The sequence below is a fragment of the Lepidochelys olivacea genome (assembly GCF_965140295.1).
Source record: "Lepidochelys olivacea isolate rLepOli2 genome assembly, chromosome: 9".
In the NCBI taxonomy this organism is placed as follows: Eukaryota; Metazoa; Chordata; order Testudines; family Cheloniidae; genus Lepidochelys; species Lepidochelys olivacea.
The window spans coordinates 3,328,032-3,340,987 of record NC_140419.1 but is presented as its reverse complement, the minus strand read 5'-3'; the positions used below and the strand labels follow the sequence as shown (position 1 = coordinate 3,340,987).

Below are 12,956 nucleotides of genomic sequence, written 5' to 3'. Positions count from 1 at the left end.
GCATGACAAATGGCTATAAAATTATGAAGGCTATAGGGATGGGAATTCTCATCCTACTATTCCCAACCCCTTTCCTTCCACCCCTCTCCCCCCCCTCCCCCACCCCAAGAAAGAAAAGAGAGAAAAAATCCAACTAGCTATGAAAGTAGAGCTTTGACCCTGGAAAGGGAGAAGGGTCAGACAGGGATTTTGGTATTGCTTTCTTGATATTTTTTGTTTGGTGGAAGGCGCTCAGATACTATATTGTTGGGTGGAAGTATATACAACCCAAAGTAGATAAAGTGAATTGGGTGCTCCTAATGAGCCATTCTTATAACACAAAATAAGGGGGGTTCAGTGAAATGGAAAGGCACCAAATTTAAACCCAATAAAAGAAATAGTTGTTTACACGACTCATAATTTACCTATGGAACTCGCTGCCACAAGAAGATACTGAACTAAGAGCTTAGTGTAGGATTCAAAAAAGGATCATTCATTCAGATAGTTATTGAGAAGATCTCCAGACATATTTGATATGAGGATTTAAAAGAAAATGTGTTTTGATTGGATGTGGAAACCCTCTTGCTTCAAGGTATAAGGCAACCAGTAACTAACAGGTTAGGGAGAAACTTCCCCTCTGGGCTGGTTACTCCATGAGTGACTATTTCAGAGTTTCTTGCACCAACCCTGAAGCATCAGGCAGTGGCCACTGTTCAAGCAGCATAGTGGAATTGATGGACCACAGTATGGCAGTATGTGGTCCAGTATGGCAATTCTAATCCTCCTATAGCCATTTCAAGCTCTGCTCGTGTTGGGTATTTGAGGAGCAGCTGCAAGATCTGTATGTAGCTAAGGCTGGAGACCTGCTGATTTGAATGTGAGGGAGGTGGGCCTACCTTTTACAGACAGGAAAAGTGAGACCCGGGTGACTTGTCTGACCCTATCGAGGGAGTTTGCATCAGGGCTGGGAATAGGACTCAAGAACTCCTGGCTCCCAGCCCAGTGCTCAGACCTACGACAGTCAAAGCTCCCTGAGCCAATGGCTCATCAGACTGATTGGTTAAGGCACATCAGTTTCAGAGCTGACTATCCACAAGGGAGCGATGTGGCCAGTGTCAGGTCCGGCTGCCTTTGATTGCCCTAACCCCATGGAGCACCCGGTGCCCATTTTGTAATTGGAGGTAGCCGTTTGGTGTTAGAACGAGCGAGACTTGAGCCCACGGCCTCCAGGATTGCAGCTGAACTTCTTAACCACTCCGCCAGCGCACCTACAATTGGCCTCGCTTAAAATAAAATCAATACTTACTGCCTGCAGTAGCTAAAATTAACCCATTCAGATATTCACAACTTCAGAGGAGAGTAGAACACCACAGCACAGTCAGTGCCGATTCATTCCCTGGCGCCCCTTGCATGCTGATTTGTGCACTGGGGGGTTGGTGGGCAGGAGGCTGTCCTGCAGGATCCCTTGTCCCCAAAGGACAGGAGGACAGAGCCATGTAGTCCCCTAATTCATTCCCTTTGGTAAAGAGAGAACTGGGGAGTGTACTAGCCAGCATGTGGGTCAGGTTATCGCTTGGTCTCCTTGTGCCTTTGTCTTCCCTTGTGTAAACTGAGGGTAATGAACTAAATCCCTGGGATGTTGCGAAGGTGAATTCACGGTCTGTGATGCTCATTGGGATCTTTAGATAGGGGGCCTTCAGAAATGCGAAGGATTGTTACTTACAGCATATCGCAGGAGAGGCATCCACAGCTGTTACAGGTACAACTTAGCGTCTCCTTGGTGATAATAAGTGAAGGAGAGAGAGAATTCCCAGTGCTCTCTGGAAATGTCCTGACTCTGTCTCTCCTCCACCTCTAGGACATTGCCCGCATCCTACAGCAGAAGGAACTGCAGGAAGAAAAGAAGAGTAAAAAGCACTACCCAGAACCCCAGGGACACACCGCTCATGAGGACAGTTACTACCCAGAGAACGGAGGTAACCTTTCCTCTCTAGCGCAAGGATCACACGCTCTGTAGTACTGGTGATCCTGAGCTATACAGTTTGACCTTCTGCCGGAGAGCTGGGATTTTGGTTTAAGTTCATTTCTTCTGCTCTGCTTAAGGACCCAGTGACATCTATTGGGGTTTTGTCATTGACTTATTGGGCCCTAGGCTAGAATCAGGAGATTAGATAAAACTCTTGTCCCCATTTTTATTTTAATGTTCCGTTAAAATGGGTTATAAGGTGGGGATGGTATGTGTGTAAAACCTGCTTGTGGTTAAAGATGATATGTGGCAGACAGTATATGTGTCTAATTTATTAACATGGAGTGTACTAACAAGAAAGCTTAAGGTAATTGAGGCACTACAATTTTAAGGACAGTGTTTCCATTTTTGATTTGTGTGGTCATCTGAAATACCCACAGTGGTCTAAGTGTGTAATGAATAACTGGTCTATGGAGTGGCCTTTCAAACAAAATTCCTATCAGGTATGTATCCAGCATTAGAACCAGTATATTCAACTGGTATGACTTACTGGAAAACAGGAGGGTCTCCAAAGAACAGCTTCACCAAGATTATCACTCTGGTCTGTTAATCATGGAAAGAATATAATCTGCGGGGCTGTTTTTCCTTGGGGACCTGCTTTTATGATCAAACACAACCTCCCTCCAGGTCAGGGGAGAATCAGGGTGTTTAATTATTGAACAGCCTGAAAATTGCTCTATTTGTTGGTGGCGGTTCTTTCTGACTTTCTTCCTCCTGAAAAATGTGTGTTGGGAAAGGATTTGCCATTTTTTGATTCAGGAATTGCACAGTTGAAGAGCAGACCTCTGATTTCTGACCTTAAGATCTGTGTCTGATTATTACATATTTCATCTGCCCTCCCAAGTAAAATGTTTAACTAAAGTTCAGTCAGAAATAAGCTTTAGGATGGCCAGAAAGTTCATACCACAAACTGTGGAGCAGCAACTAGATGGAAACATCAGAATGATGAGATCTACCATACACAGAATGTTCTCCCAGTGAAAGTGGTGACGGACTCCCTGCTGGAATCTTTTAGAATGTGACTTGGGAAGTCAGTGGGGGACATGCTGTAGGGGAATAATCTTGCTCTTGCTGGGGTGTGAGGATTGGCTAGATTTTGCAGCAGAAGTTAGAGATGGAAAAGATCTATGATCCTCTGAACCTGTATGCTAAGAAGATATGCAGCATCATGCGTGATGCACCTGGAGGGCAGGATATCCTAAGAGAGGCTGCAAACTGGCATGGTGACATTTCCTCCCACCAGACTTCTTCCACCTGTCATGATCCAGCCGTGGGAGGGGCAGGGTAGAAGGTCCTTAATCAGCCAGTAATAGTGGCCTTTTTTTCTCCTTGCATTTAGCAACTAGATAGCTAACCGTAGTGCGTTCTCTAGAAGCACCGAGAGCATCTAGCATGTTGCTCTGGCACCTGTGAAGTACCTGAGCGCAAGGTGGTAAGGACCCAGCATTATTGGTTTGCATTATCCTCACTTGATGTGGGTTCTAGCTGGAAAGTGTTGTGATCTGCATCCAAGCTTCCCCCATATTCAGAGTGGGTGTGGATCTGAGATTCTAGTTCAGAACCATCCCTATTTTTAAAAGGAAAAATAAATACAAAAGAAGAAAAATTCTGTCCTGGAAGAATCTGTCCCTTGGAAAATATTGTCCTATTCACCCTGTCTCTTATTGTTTGATAAAGTGGCACCAACCCCTAAGAGTGCTTATGTTGCAACTGCTGCAGGGCACCACGGTTACTGCAGGTTGGGTGGAAGCTAACTGTCCTGAGATTCACTGACACCAAATCTCCTGCTCAGGTTGTCTGGCATGGTAGAGTTACCCACACAGAAACAGTCCTTTCCCAACCGAGCTTCAGCATTTCATGCCATCCTTCCCTTTCTTTTCCCTGTCAGAGGTGATTACTTGGCTTGTTTTTGCTTTTTTCTTGAGCTGTGCAGACAAGATTAAACGAATCACAGGTGATGCTGGGTTGTAGGCACTTGTTTGTGTTGTGCAGAAACTGACTCCTTGCTTTCCGACTTTCCTTTCATTTCTAACCACTGTTCAGTAAATCATCCAGATAGCGCTTTTTTTTTTTAAAAAGCGCTATTCATCATCTGCAGATAACAGTTGCCATTTGAAATTGTCCAGGAAAACCCACCATTTAACAGACACTGCCATACTTATCCTTTCAGCTCTTGGTTTTTTGTGCGATGTTTTTAAAATATATATCTATCTTGCATAAAAGTCATGCAGATTTGCTTTCAAGATTGGTTTGCAGTAGGCTGCATTTCTTTATAGCTTTGAAGAGATTTTTCTAAACAGTATGATTTAAAGGGACCCAGTTGTTTTGATCCCCAAGTCTGGCTTCTTGTTTCAAAGGATAGTAACAGTTTAACTGTGCTTTCCTTAAAACAGAACACAAACAATGTGCAACAGAACATCCTTAAAATGAGCATTGCTATTATATGCAATGTTGTAGCCATGTTGGCTGCAGGATATTAGAGAGACAAGGTGTGTGAGGTGGTATTTTTTTTTTTTTTTTATTGGACCAAGTGCTGTCGATGAGAGAGACAAGCTTTTGATCTTACATAGAGCTCTGCTTCAGGTCTGGGAAAGGTACTCAGGCTATGTCTACACTACAAATTACTTTGGTACAATTTACGACGCTCAGGGGTGTGAATAATCCACACCCCTGAGCGACCTCTGTTATACCAACCTAAGCACTGGAGTGGACAGCGCTGTGTCAATCGCAGAGCTTCTCCTGCCGACATAGGTACTACCTGTCGTGGAGGTGGCGTTATTAACCCAGCAGAGCTCTCTCCCGTCGCTTAGAGCAGGGGTTCTCAGGAAAAAAACTTTGGTGTTCCTGGTGTCCGCTCTCTCACTTTTTCCTGAAATACTTAATTAGCTTTAGGAAAACCAAATAAATATGCACATAGACACCTCCAAATCATTGAGGTTTGTTTATTGCTCGTTAGTAAGTCTGTTGTGAAAAGTGATGTTAACAAACATGCAGCTGTCACTTTTCAGAGCAGGCTTAATCAGCCCTGGCAAGCCTGGGCTTTCTATTTACCTGTGGGACACTGGTTACGTCTACCCTGGAATAAAAGACCCAGGGCATGGCTGTGGCTGGCCCAGGTATGGTTTGGGCTGTGGGGCTAAAATTGCTTTGTAGATATTCAGCGCAGGTGGCCGGAGTCCAGGCTTGGGGTCCCAGAGCCAAGCCCGAACATCCACACAGCCATTTTACAGCTCCCTGGCCCAAGCCCTAGAAGCTCAAGTAAGCTGACCCAGGTCAGCCACAGGTGTTTGATTGCAGTGTAGACATACCCTCTGAGTACACTTCCCATACCTGAAGAAAAGCTCTGCGTAGCTTGAAATCTTCTCTCTCACCAACAGAAGTTGGCCCAACAAAAGAGATTCCCTCACCCACCTTGTCTCTCTTAGCTATTATGAAACTGTGTCCACAATGGAGAAGGAAAGTCCCTCGCTGTTTCATTGTGCTGCAATCCTGCTTACAGTTATCTCTGCTTAGTGTGAATTCTTTCTCATGGCTGTACTCTGAGTTCTTCACTGTACTGCTGTATGCAGCACTTCACTCTGCCCCATGACTTTTCTTAGAAATTAAGTCGAACAGAAGATTGGGGGGTGGCACATTTCCAACTCCCCCACAGTTAAATATTTGTATTTAGTTGTCACTGTGAAAGCAAAACCAAAGAGGATTTCCACCCGCTTCGTGGAAAGCTCAGATGAAGCAAATCTGCGAAACAACCAAGGGAAATATATATATATTTTTTTTAAACTACATTGCTTAGGTCAGGAACCATTTTCTGAACTTAGTGTGCAAGTTTTGTCAAGTACCATCCGGCCCTTAAATTTCCACAGTGATACTTAGAGTCTAGACTTGAGTTCTCTAATGTGGGAACTAGGGCCCTCAGCCCTCCTGCTTTCTGATTCACAGAAGGGAGGGTTGTTAGTCTCGGGTTACTTTTCGAGCAAGGTGCTCAGATACCATGGTAATGGGTGAGCTTATAAAAAGGTAGAATTGGCCTGTCTCCAAGCTGCCTTAATTTCACAGCATGGAGCTTTATTCCTTCCCCCATGAAAACACATGGCGGTGATCTTCTCTCCCCACCCCTCCCCCCTTCAGAACAGGTTTCAGAGTAACAGCCGTGTTAGTCTGTATTTGCAAAAAGAAAAGGAGGACCTGTGGCACCTTAGAGACTATAAATTGGTTAGTCTCTAAGGTGCCACAAGTCCTCCTTTTCTCTTCAGAACGGAGACCGAAACATTTCTGGAGGGCTGAGTACATCTCTCCTCTCCCCCACCCTTCCACCCCTCTCCACTGAGCTGCCCTTTGCGAACCTGGTTCTGGTTGGGTCCAGGAGCAATCGGAAGTAAGGCAGCCCTGTGCAATGGGCTTGTCCCGTGCTCTTTGTCAGCCCAGCCGGCAGCGAGAGGTCCCCCCATCTCTCGAGTTATCCAGCCTTGTTTTTTCAGGCGCTCAGGCTTTAGATGAGGATCCAGATGGCTGGGTGCTTAGCAAACCAAAGCTGCCCCACGTCAGTCCCTCCTCCACCACTTACTCCTCCTAGTTCAGCTGCTTAATTGGGTCCCCATTGTGTTGTGTAACTCTCAGCTGCCCCCCGTATCTCAGCCTCCCGTTCTGACCCTGCATGTTTGTGCTGCCCATCTTACCTGTTTCCATGTGGAGCTGCCTTTTCCGCTAGTCCTGCGTCACGCTTGTGCCATCACATGCTGCGTGAGCTCGCCCCTATTCGTTGGCATTAACTTGTGTGTCACTAACCTGCTTCGTTGTTTGTCCCATCCCTCGTCGCTCAGCCCACCTGAAGGGTAGCTCCAGGGAGCAGGTTTCTGAGTACTCGCGGCCCCGCCGAGCCCGGAGTGGTGACAGGCACGCGCGTCAGCGGAGAGAACCCCAAAGAGCCTCCCTGGCTCTTTCTGACAACGCCACTGAATGCGAGCACCCTGCCGCCGAGGCATCTCAGAGCTCTCCTCCGCTGAGCAAGAGCAGGGACGGCCAGCAACGTAGCAGGGAGCGGCGGAAACCAGCCAGCCGGGAGAGGCCTCGGAGACCTCCCAGCCTTGACCTGGACAGGACAGCTGACTATGAGCCCTGGGACTGCAGCAGCAGCTTGGAAAGGAAGCCACTGAGCCGTGAGAGATCCAGGAGACCTCCCAGCCTTGACCTGGACAGGACAGCTGACTATGAGCCCTGGGACTGCAGCAGCAACTTGGAAAGGAAGCCACTGAGCCGTGAGAAATCCAGGAGACCTCCCAGCCTTGACCTGGACAGACCAGTTGAATACAATGCCTGGGACCACAGCAGCAGCTGGGAGCGGCGGGAAAGGAAACCAACTAGCCAGGAGAGGCCTCTGAGACCTCCCAGCCTTGATCTGGGCACAGAGGTGGGACGTGCCAGCTGGGAGCAAAAAGAAAGAAGGCCATTGAGCCAGGAAAGGCCTCGGAGGCCACCTGCTCTTAAACTGGACCTGGAGACTGACCAGGCAGCCTGGGGCCACAGCAAAAGCCAGCAGCAGAGAGACAGAAAGCCGCAGAGCAAGGAGAGAGCGAGACGACCTCCCAGTCTTGATCTGGAAGCAGCTCAGGACCATAGCAGCAGCTGTTTATCATACCCGGAAAACCACAGGTCCCACCACCAAGACCGCCTGTCCCCTAGGGGGTCTTGTGAAGTGAGGCTCCGTGACGCAGAGGAATTTCACAAGCAAGATCATAGGAGGGGTCAGGAGAGCGATTATAAAAGAGCAGGACACGGGCCAAGAATGTCTCCCTCCCCCCACACTGAGAACTGGGAAAGGGACAGAGACCGCCATCGAGACCCAGGTAACACAGAAAGGTGGGTGGGGGAAGGATCCCAGGGTATGAGGCTGATTTGTCAGGTTGTCCTGGTTCTTCTCAAGGTCCCTGTCTAGAATATCTGTCTGGGCCCCATCTGTCTAGACCGCCAGTTTGTTTCCTAGGCTTGCGTTAGAAGTGCCATTGGAAAGTTCCCGGGTCTCCCCTGCTCCAGTGTGATAAAGATAGTTCTGCGTCGACTCTTTGGACACGACGGTGATCGGAGCTGCCCAAGTACCTAGAGAGACAGAAAATGGTCTTGGCTCTTGTTCTCTGTACCAGGACGGCCCCCTTCCTTAATAAGACCCTCCTTATTCGTATTCAGACTCTTTCTGGTATATGCTAGTGGGCGGGTGAAAAGGAATTGCTATGAACTCTATTCCCGCTGTCTAATGGAAACAGCCTTTTACTAATAACGATAATTACCGTATCTGCTGTCTCCTGGCATCAAAACAAAAACAGTGAAGGCCAGGGCCTGAATGAGCCAGATTCTGCTCTCAGCCACGCTCTTGCCACCCTATTCTGTTAACTGGGATTGTAAACGAGGGCAGAATCTGGCCCCCCGAGTGAGGGGTGTGCTCTCTTTGGGGACAGCTTTTCAAAAGCGCTCAGCACCTAGCTGTTTCCACTGTCCTCAGTGGCTCCTAGCCACCTCCCTTAGGAGCTCTTGTTTTTGAAAGTCCAGCTGTGTGTTTAGATGCCTTAGTGGGAGCCACGGAGTTCGGAGTGGCTGTACAAGATCTTAGCTTTTTGCCAGAGAGAGAGAATTTCTGTTTTGCTTTTGTTTTTTTTCTAGAGAAGCGTTTCCTGGTTCATTGTGTGGTGTGTGCTGTACATGCTTGTAGAGCACATGGATTAAGTGCACTTTAAAAATCCAAATATGCCATTAGAATTTAAACACCTACTCTAACACCTCTGCTATCAGCGAAGCGACAATGGTCTCGTTGCTAAAGAAAAAAAGCCAGGAGTTTGGAGACTTGGGGTCTAGCTTCAGCTCTGCCCCAGACTTAGTGGGAGCTTGCACTCGTCACCTAACTGATCTGCACTGCAGCGTCCCTCTCCGTAAGGTGGAGATGATCCTGCATATCCACCTTGCAGGGTGTTGAGTCTTGTGCTCTTAGAAGCTTTTAGAAGTTTGTTTTTTGGAAATGCAAGTTATTGATAAGGTGTGTGTATCAATAAGGGTCACGGTCATTCCTCTGGGAGACCACGGCATAGCATCCCACTGGATGTATAGCGACTGTACAATGATGAAAATAGCCAAGCTATACAAGTAGCAGCTCATCTCCTCTTCCTGTGGGTCTTAATTATAGCTGGTGCTTTGTGCCAGAGGTTCCTCCTTCATGTGGGCAGGAGTCATATGGAAATTACCACTGTATTTCTATATTCGGTCTGTTTAGCTTAACAAACAATTTATTTAGCTTAACAAAGAGAAGCTTAAGGGGCAACTTGGTAACCGTCTGTAAGTACCTACGTGGGGAACAAATATTTGATAATGGGCTCTTCAGTCCAGCAGAGAAAGGGATAACGTCATCCAATGGCTAGAAGTTAAAGCTAGACAAATTCAGACTGAAAATAAGGTGTACATTTTTAACAGTCAGAGTAATTAACAGTTGAACTACTTAGCAAGGGTCATGGTGGATTTTCCATCACTGATCATTTTAAAATCAGGATTGGGTGTTTTTTCTAAAAGCTCTGCTCTACGAATGATGTCTCTGACCTGTGTTATCGAGGAGGTCAGACTAGATGATCACAGTGGACCCTTCTGGGCCTTGGAAGCTATGAAATAAACGTTTCTCTTTGTATTCTGAGGAAAAAAGACTAGCTAAGCCCTGGTCTACCCTTAAAATTTAGACTGGCTGAGCAACATTGCTCAGGGGTATGTACAATTCACACCCTTGAGTGCTGTAACTACGCCGACCTAACCCCTGGTGTAGATGTGGCTGGCTTAATGGAAGAATCTTCCCATTGACCTAGCTACTGCCATTTGAAGAGGTGGATTTACCTACATGGAAAGAAAAACCTCTTCCCTCCTTGTAGGAAGAGTCTGCGCTACGGCGGTAGGTAAAGATTATTAATTTTGGAGCAGATCGTAATTGCTGAATTGAGGGTAGAGAGAGATGATCTGATATTCAGAGAGAGGCACTTGCTGGATGATCCTGAGATCAGAGTATTGTAGCCCAGCATCTGAAGATGCGAGCTAGATAGGGCTCTCATTGATTGATTAAGTGCAGCATCCTTGTATCTGGTCCAACAGGAATGAGGACAGCCCCTGAGCTTCCTCCGACTCTCTCTCTCCAACTCCTGGTCCAAAGGGAGTCTGGACTGGCTCTAAAAATGTATCCTTGTGGAAACCGTCTAAAATAGGGGTGGTTTGACCCCACTTTCTGCCCAGAACAAGAACTGAACCTTGTATGAGCTTCAGAAAAGTATTTGTTTAATTATTTTCTCTCCCAAAGAATTTGCTCCTTGCTGAATTTGTGAACCAATCGGGGGCAGTAATGACCAGACATCTCACGCGAGCCTGTCCCAGGCTGGTTCTGCAGAGCCCAGCATTTCAGAGAGGCTTTTTCTACATCACTGTCTCCAGTACTGGATCTCTGGACCTTCTGAGCAGAGCCCGTTTGGGCTTCTGGGAAAGTAGCCGATTGCAGTTGGGTGGATGAGGGTGTGGGGGTGGTCCCATTCCAAGCTGCGTGGGAGCTGAGGGATTTGATTTCTCTCCTGGTTTTGCAGGATTGAAGTCGAGGGGGATGAAAGAAGCTGTTCATGCCAAACCCCGAGTGGCCCGTAGGGACCTGGAGCTGCATGATGCAGAGATCGCTAGGAAACTGCAAGAGGAAGAGCTTCTGGTGAGCAGAGATGGCAACAATTAACTAACGAGTGACTGGGGAATTAACCCCTTGGCCAGTGTCAGCTGCTGTTGAGAGCTAATGTGCAGCTGTCATGTAAGGGGCCAGATTTTTAAAGGTATTTAGGTGCAACGGGAGTTAGGTGTTTAAATACCTTTAAAAACCCATCCCTAAATGCTTTGGATCCTATTCCATGCATTGTAACTGTGACCTCGTGTAGTTTTCAGTAAATGCAACTCGATTTTTATCATTTCTTTCACGCGCACTCAGTCTTTCCCAGAGCACTGGGTAGAGTCTGGTAAGGACAGAGGCAGACACACCTTAGGCGGCTCAGGCAGGTGGAGAGCTGAGGTGTGATCAGCAACAGGGCCGAGGAAGGAGACAGATGCAAGAAGGGCAGCATGGGAAGATGGGAGGTGCAGTGGAGGAGTCTGTCTCACTGATGCTGGGAAAAGCTATGCAGGAGACTGGATTGGACAGGGAGGGGAGCAGGATGAGTTGTGGCTGGGGGAGGGCCGGGGGTGGGGTAGTCTGGAGGGTTTTAAAAACAAAGCTGGTCACTTTAACCTGGCTCGTGAGACAAACGCGGAGAGGGTTGATGTGCTTGGGGAGCAGAGAGCAGTGTGCGTCTAGGCAGGCCCCGAGCAGCATGGTTTTGCTATTGTTTGATTGATTCGAGATGTCTCAAATGTACTGCTTTCCGTTCTCTAGGCCAACCAGGTTGATAAGCGGGCAGCACAAGTAGCCCAGGATGAGGTGAGCCCCTGTCCCTCTAAGAGTTTAATCATTTGAACCAAACTGCTGAGAATCATGGTGCATGAGAAATGTCGGCCTGCCTCTGGCACTTTCCCCCGTCCTCCATCCTTGCAGGGCTCCGCCTGCTTGTCACCTCTTTTCACTCTCTCGCGACTTCAGGGCAGTCCTTTTCTTCCTTTGCCAGCTCCTGATGGTGGCCACGTAAGAGTGACTCTAGTAGCCCTGAGGGGGACTGTCCGAGAAACCCCACCCGGTGGGGAGAAAGAAACAAAGGGCAGAAAGGGGGTGTCCCGATCCAGACTGGTCTGCCACCAAGTCAGAAACAAACAGTGATGGGCGATACGTGCAGTGTCTCATCTGCCCCATCCCTGCAGTGTGGCCTCTTCTCTGGGCAAGTCCTGGCCCCTTCAAAGTCAATGGAACTTTTGCCATGGACGTCAGCGGGGTCGGGGTTTCACCCTTCATTGGTTGTTAACTTTGCTGACGCTTTGCATCATGGCGTGCCCATAAAGCAAATGGAATCGAAGGGCAGGTCTGGCCGTTTTGTCCAGCTTCCCGCTCAGTCTGGCCATTTGAAGAATGTGGCCACGGTGAGGTCAGCTAATAAGATGTGCCATGAATTCCAAACCCAGGGGCTTTGCCGCTGTCTCGTTCTGCAGCCAGCCGGATGGGGGATCAAAGTGCCTGTGATGGCAAGTGGGCAAAAAGCACCATCCCTAGCTCCTCTGATAACAGTGGTAATTGTAAAGCACAGTGGGAAAGCATTGAAAATTCAATTGGCTTGAAATCAAAATAAAGCCAGAGCTCTCTCTGCGTGGGTCTTGTATTTTTTCCTGGTAGGAGATAGCTCGCCTGTTGATGGCGGAGGAAAAGAAGGCTTACAAGAAAACGAAGGAACGAGAGAAGTCCTCTCTTGAAAAGAAAAGGCAGGACCAAGACTGGAAGGTATGCCTGGCTTCAGAACACCCCTACAAAGCGAGTGGTGGTGGTCCCATTATCCAGATGGGGGTAGCTGATGCACAGGTGAAGTGGGGTATCTAGAAGTGGTGTCAGTCCAGATTGCAAGAGGGGCTGTAGATGCCAGCACTTGGAGGGTTAAAACAGGAGAGTAGCTAGGATGGAAAATGTTAAAGGGCTTGATCCTGAAAGGTGCTGAGCACCATGACCTGCTGCACCTGTTTAAGCCCTCTCACGTTGTGAGTTCTCAGCATCTCATCTTGGCCCCAAACCCCTGAAGAAATTCTGCAGATTGTGTCTGAAACCCTGCAGATTTCCTCTGGCTTAATGGATATAGTTGTGTCCCCTGCTAGTAACAAGCCCCAACAGCATAACAACCTGCCTCGTATTTACAGCAAAAGGAGCTTGGCTCACGAAGTCGGTGTTTTTAGTTTTGGAGTCGCCAGGTTTGCTCCCTGCTGAACGGGTGTGGTCACGGCTTCTTTCATGCAGTCGTAGGGGGCTACTTTGGACAATCTGGCCCATGTTTTG

At 47.9% G+C, this 12,956-nt stretch overlaps 1 protein-coding gene across 2 annotated transcripts in view; it reads left to right on the top strand.

Annotated features, from left to right (window-relative positions):
* Nucleotides 1-12,956, top strand: part of CCDC50 (coiled-coil domain containing 50) — a 56,073-nt gene that overhangs the window by 34,555 nt on the left and 8,562 nt on the right. The window contains exons 5-8 of one of the 2 annotated variants that reach the window (XM_084639726.1): nt 1,838-1,955; nt 10,597-10,712; nt 11,424-11,468; nt 12,309-12,413. In XM_084639726.1, coding sequence (XP_084495852.1) covers nt 1,838-1,955; nt 10,597-10,712; nt 11,424-11,468; nt 12,309-12,413 — 384 coding nt within the window. The other variant, XM_084639725.1, reaches the window with a different exon arrangement.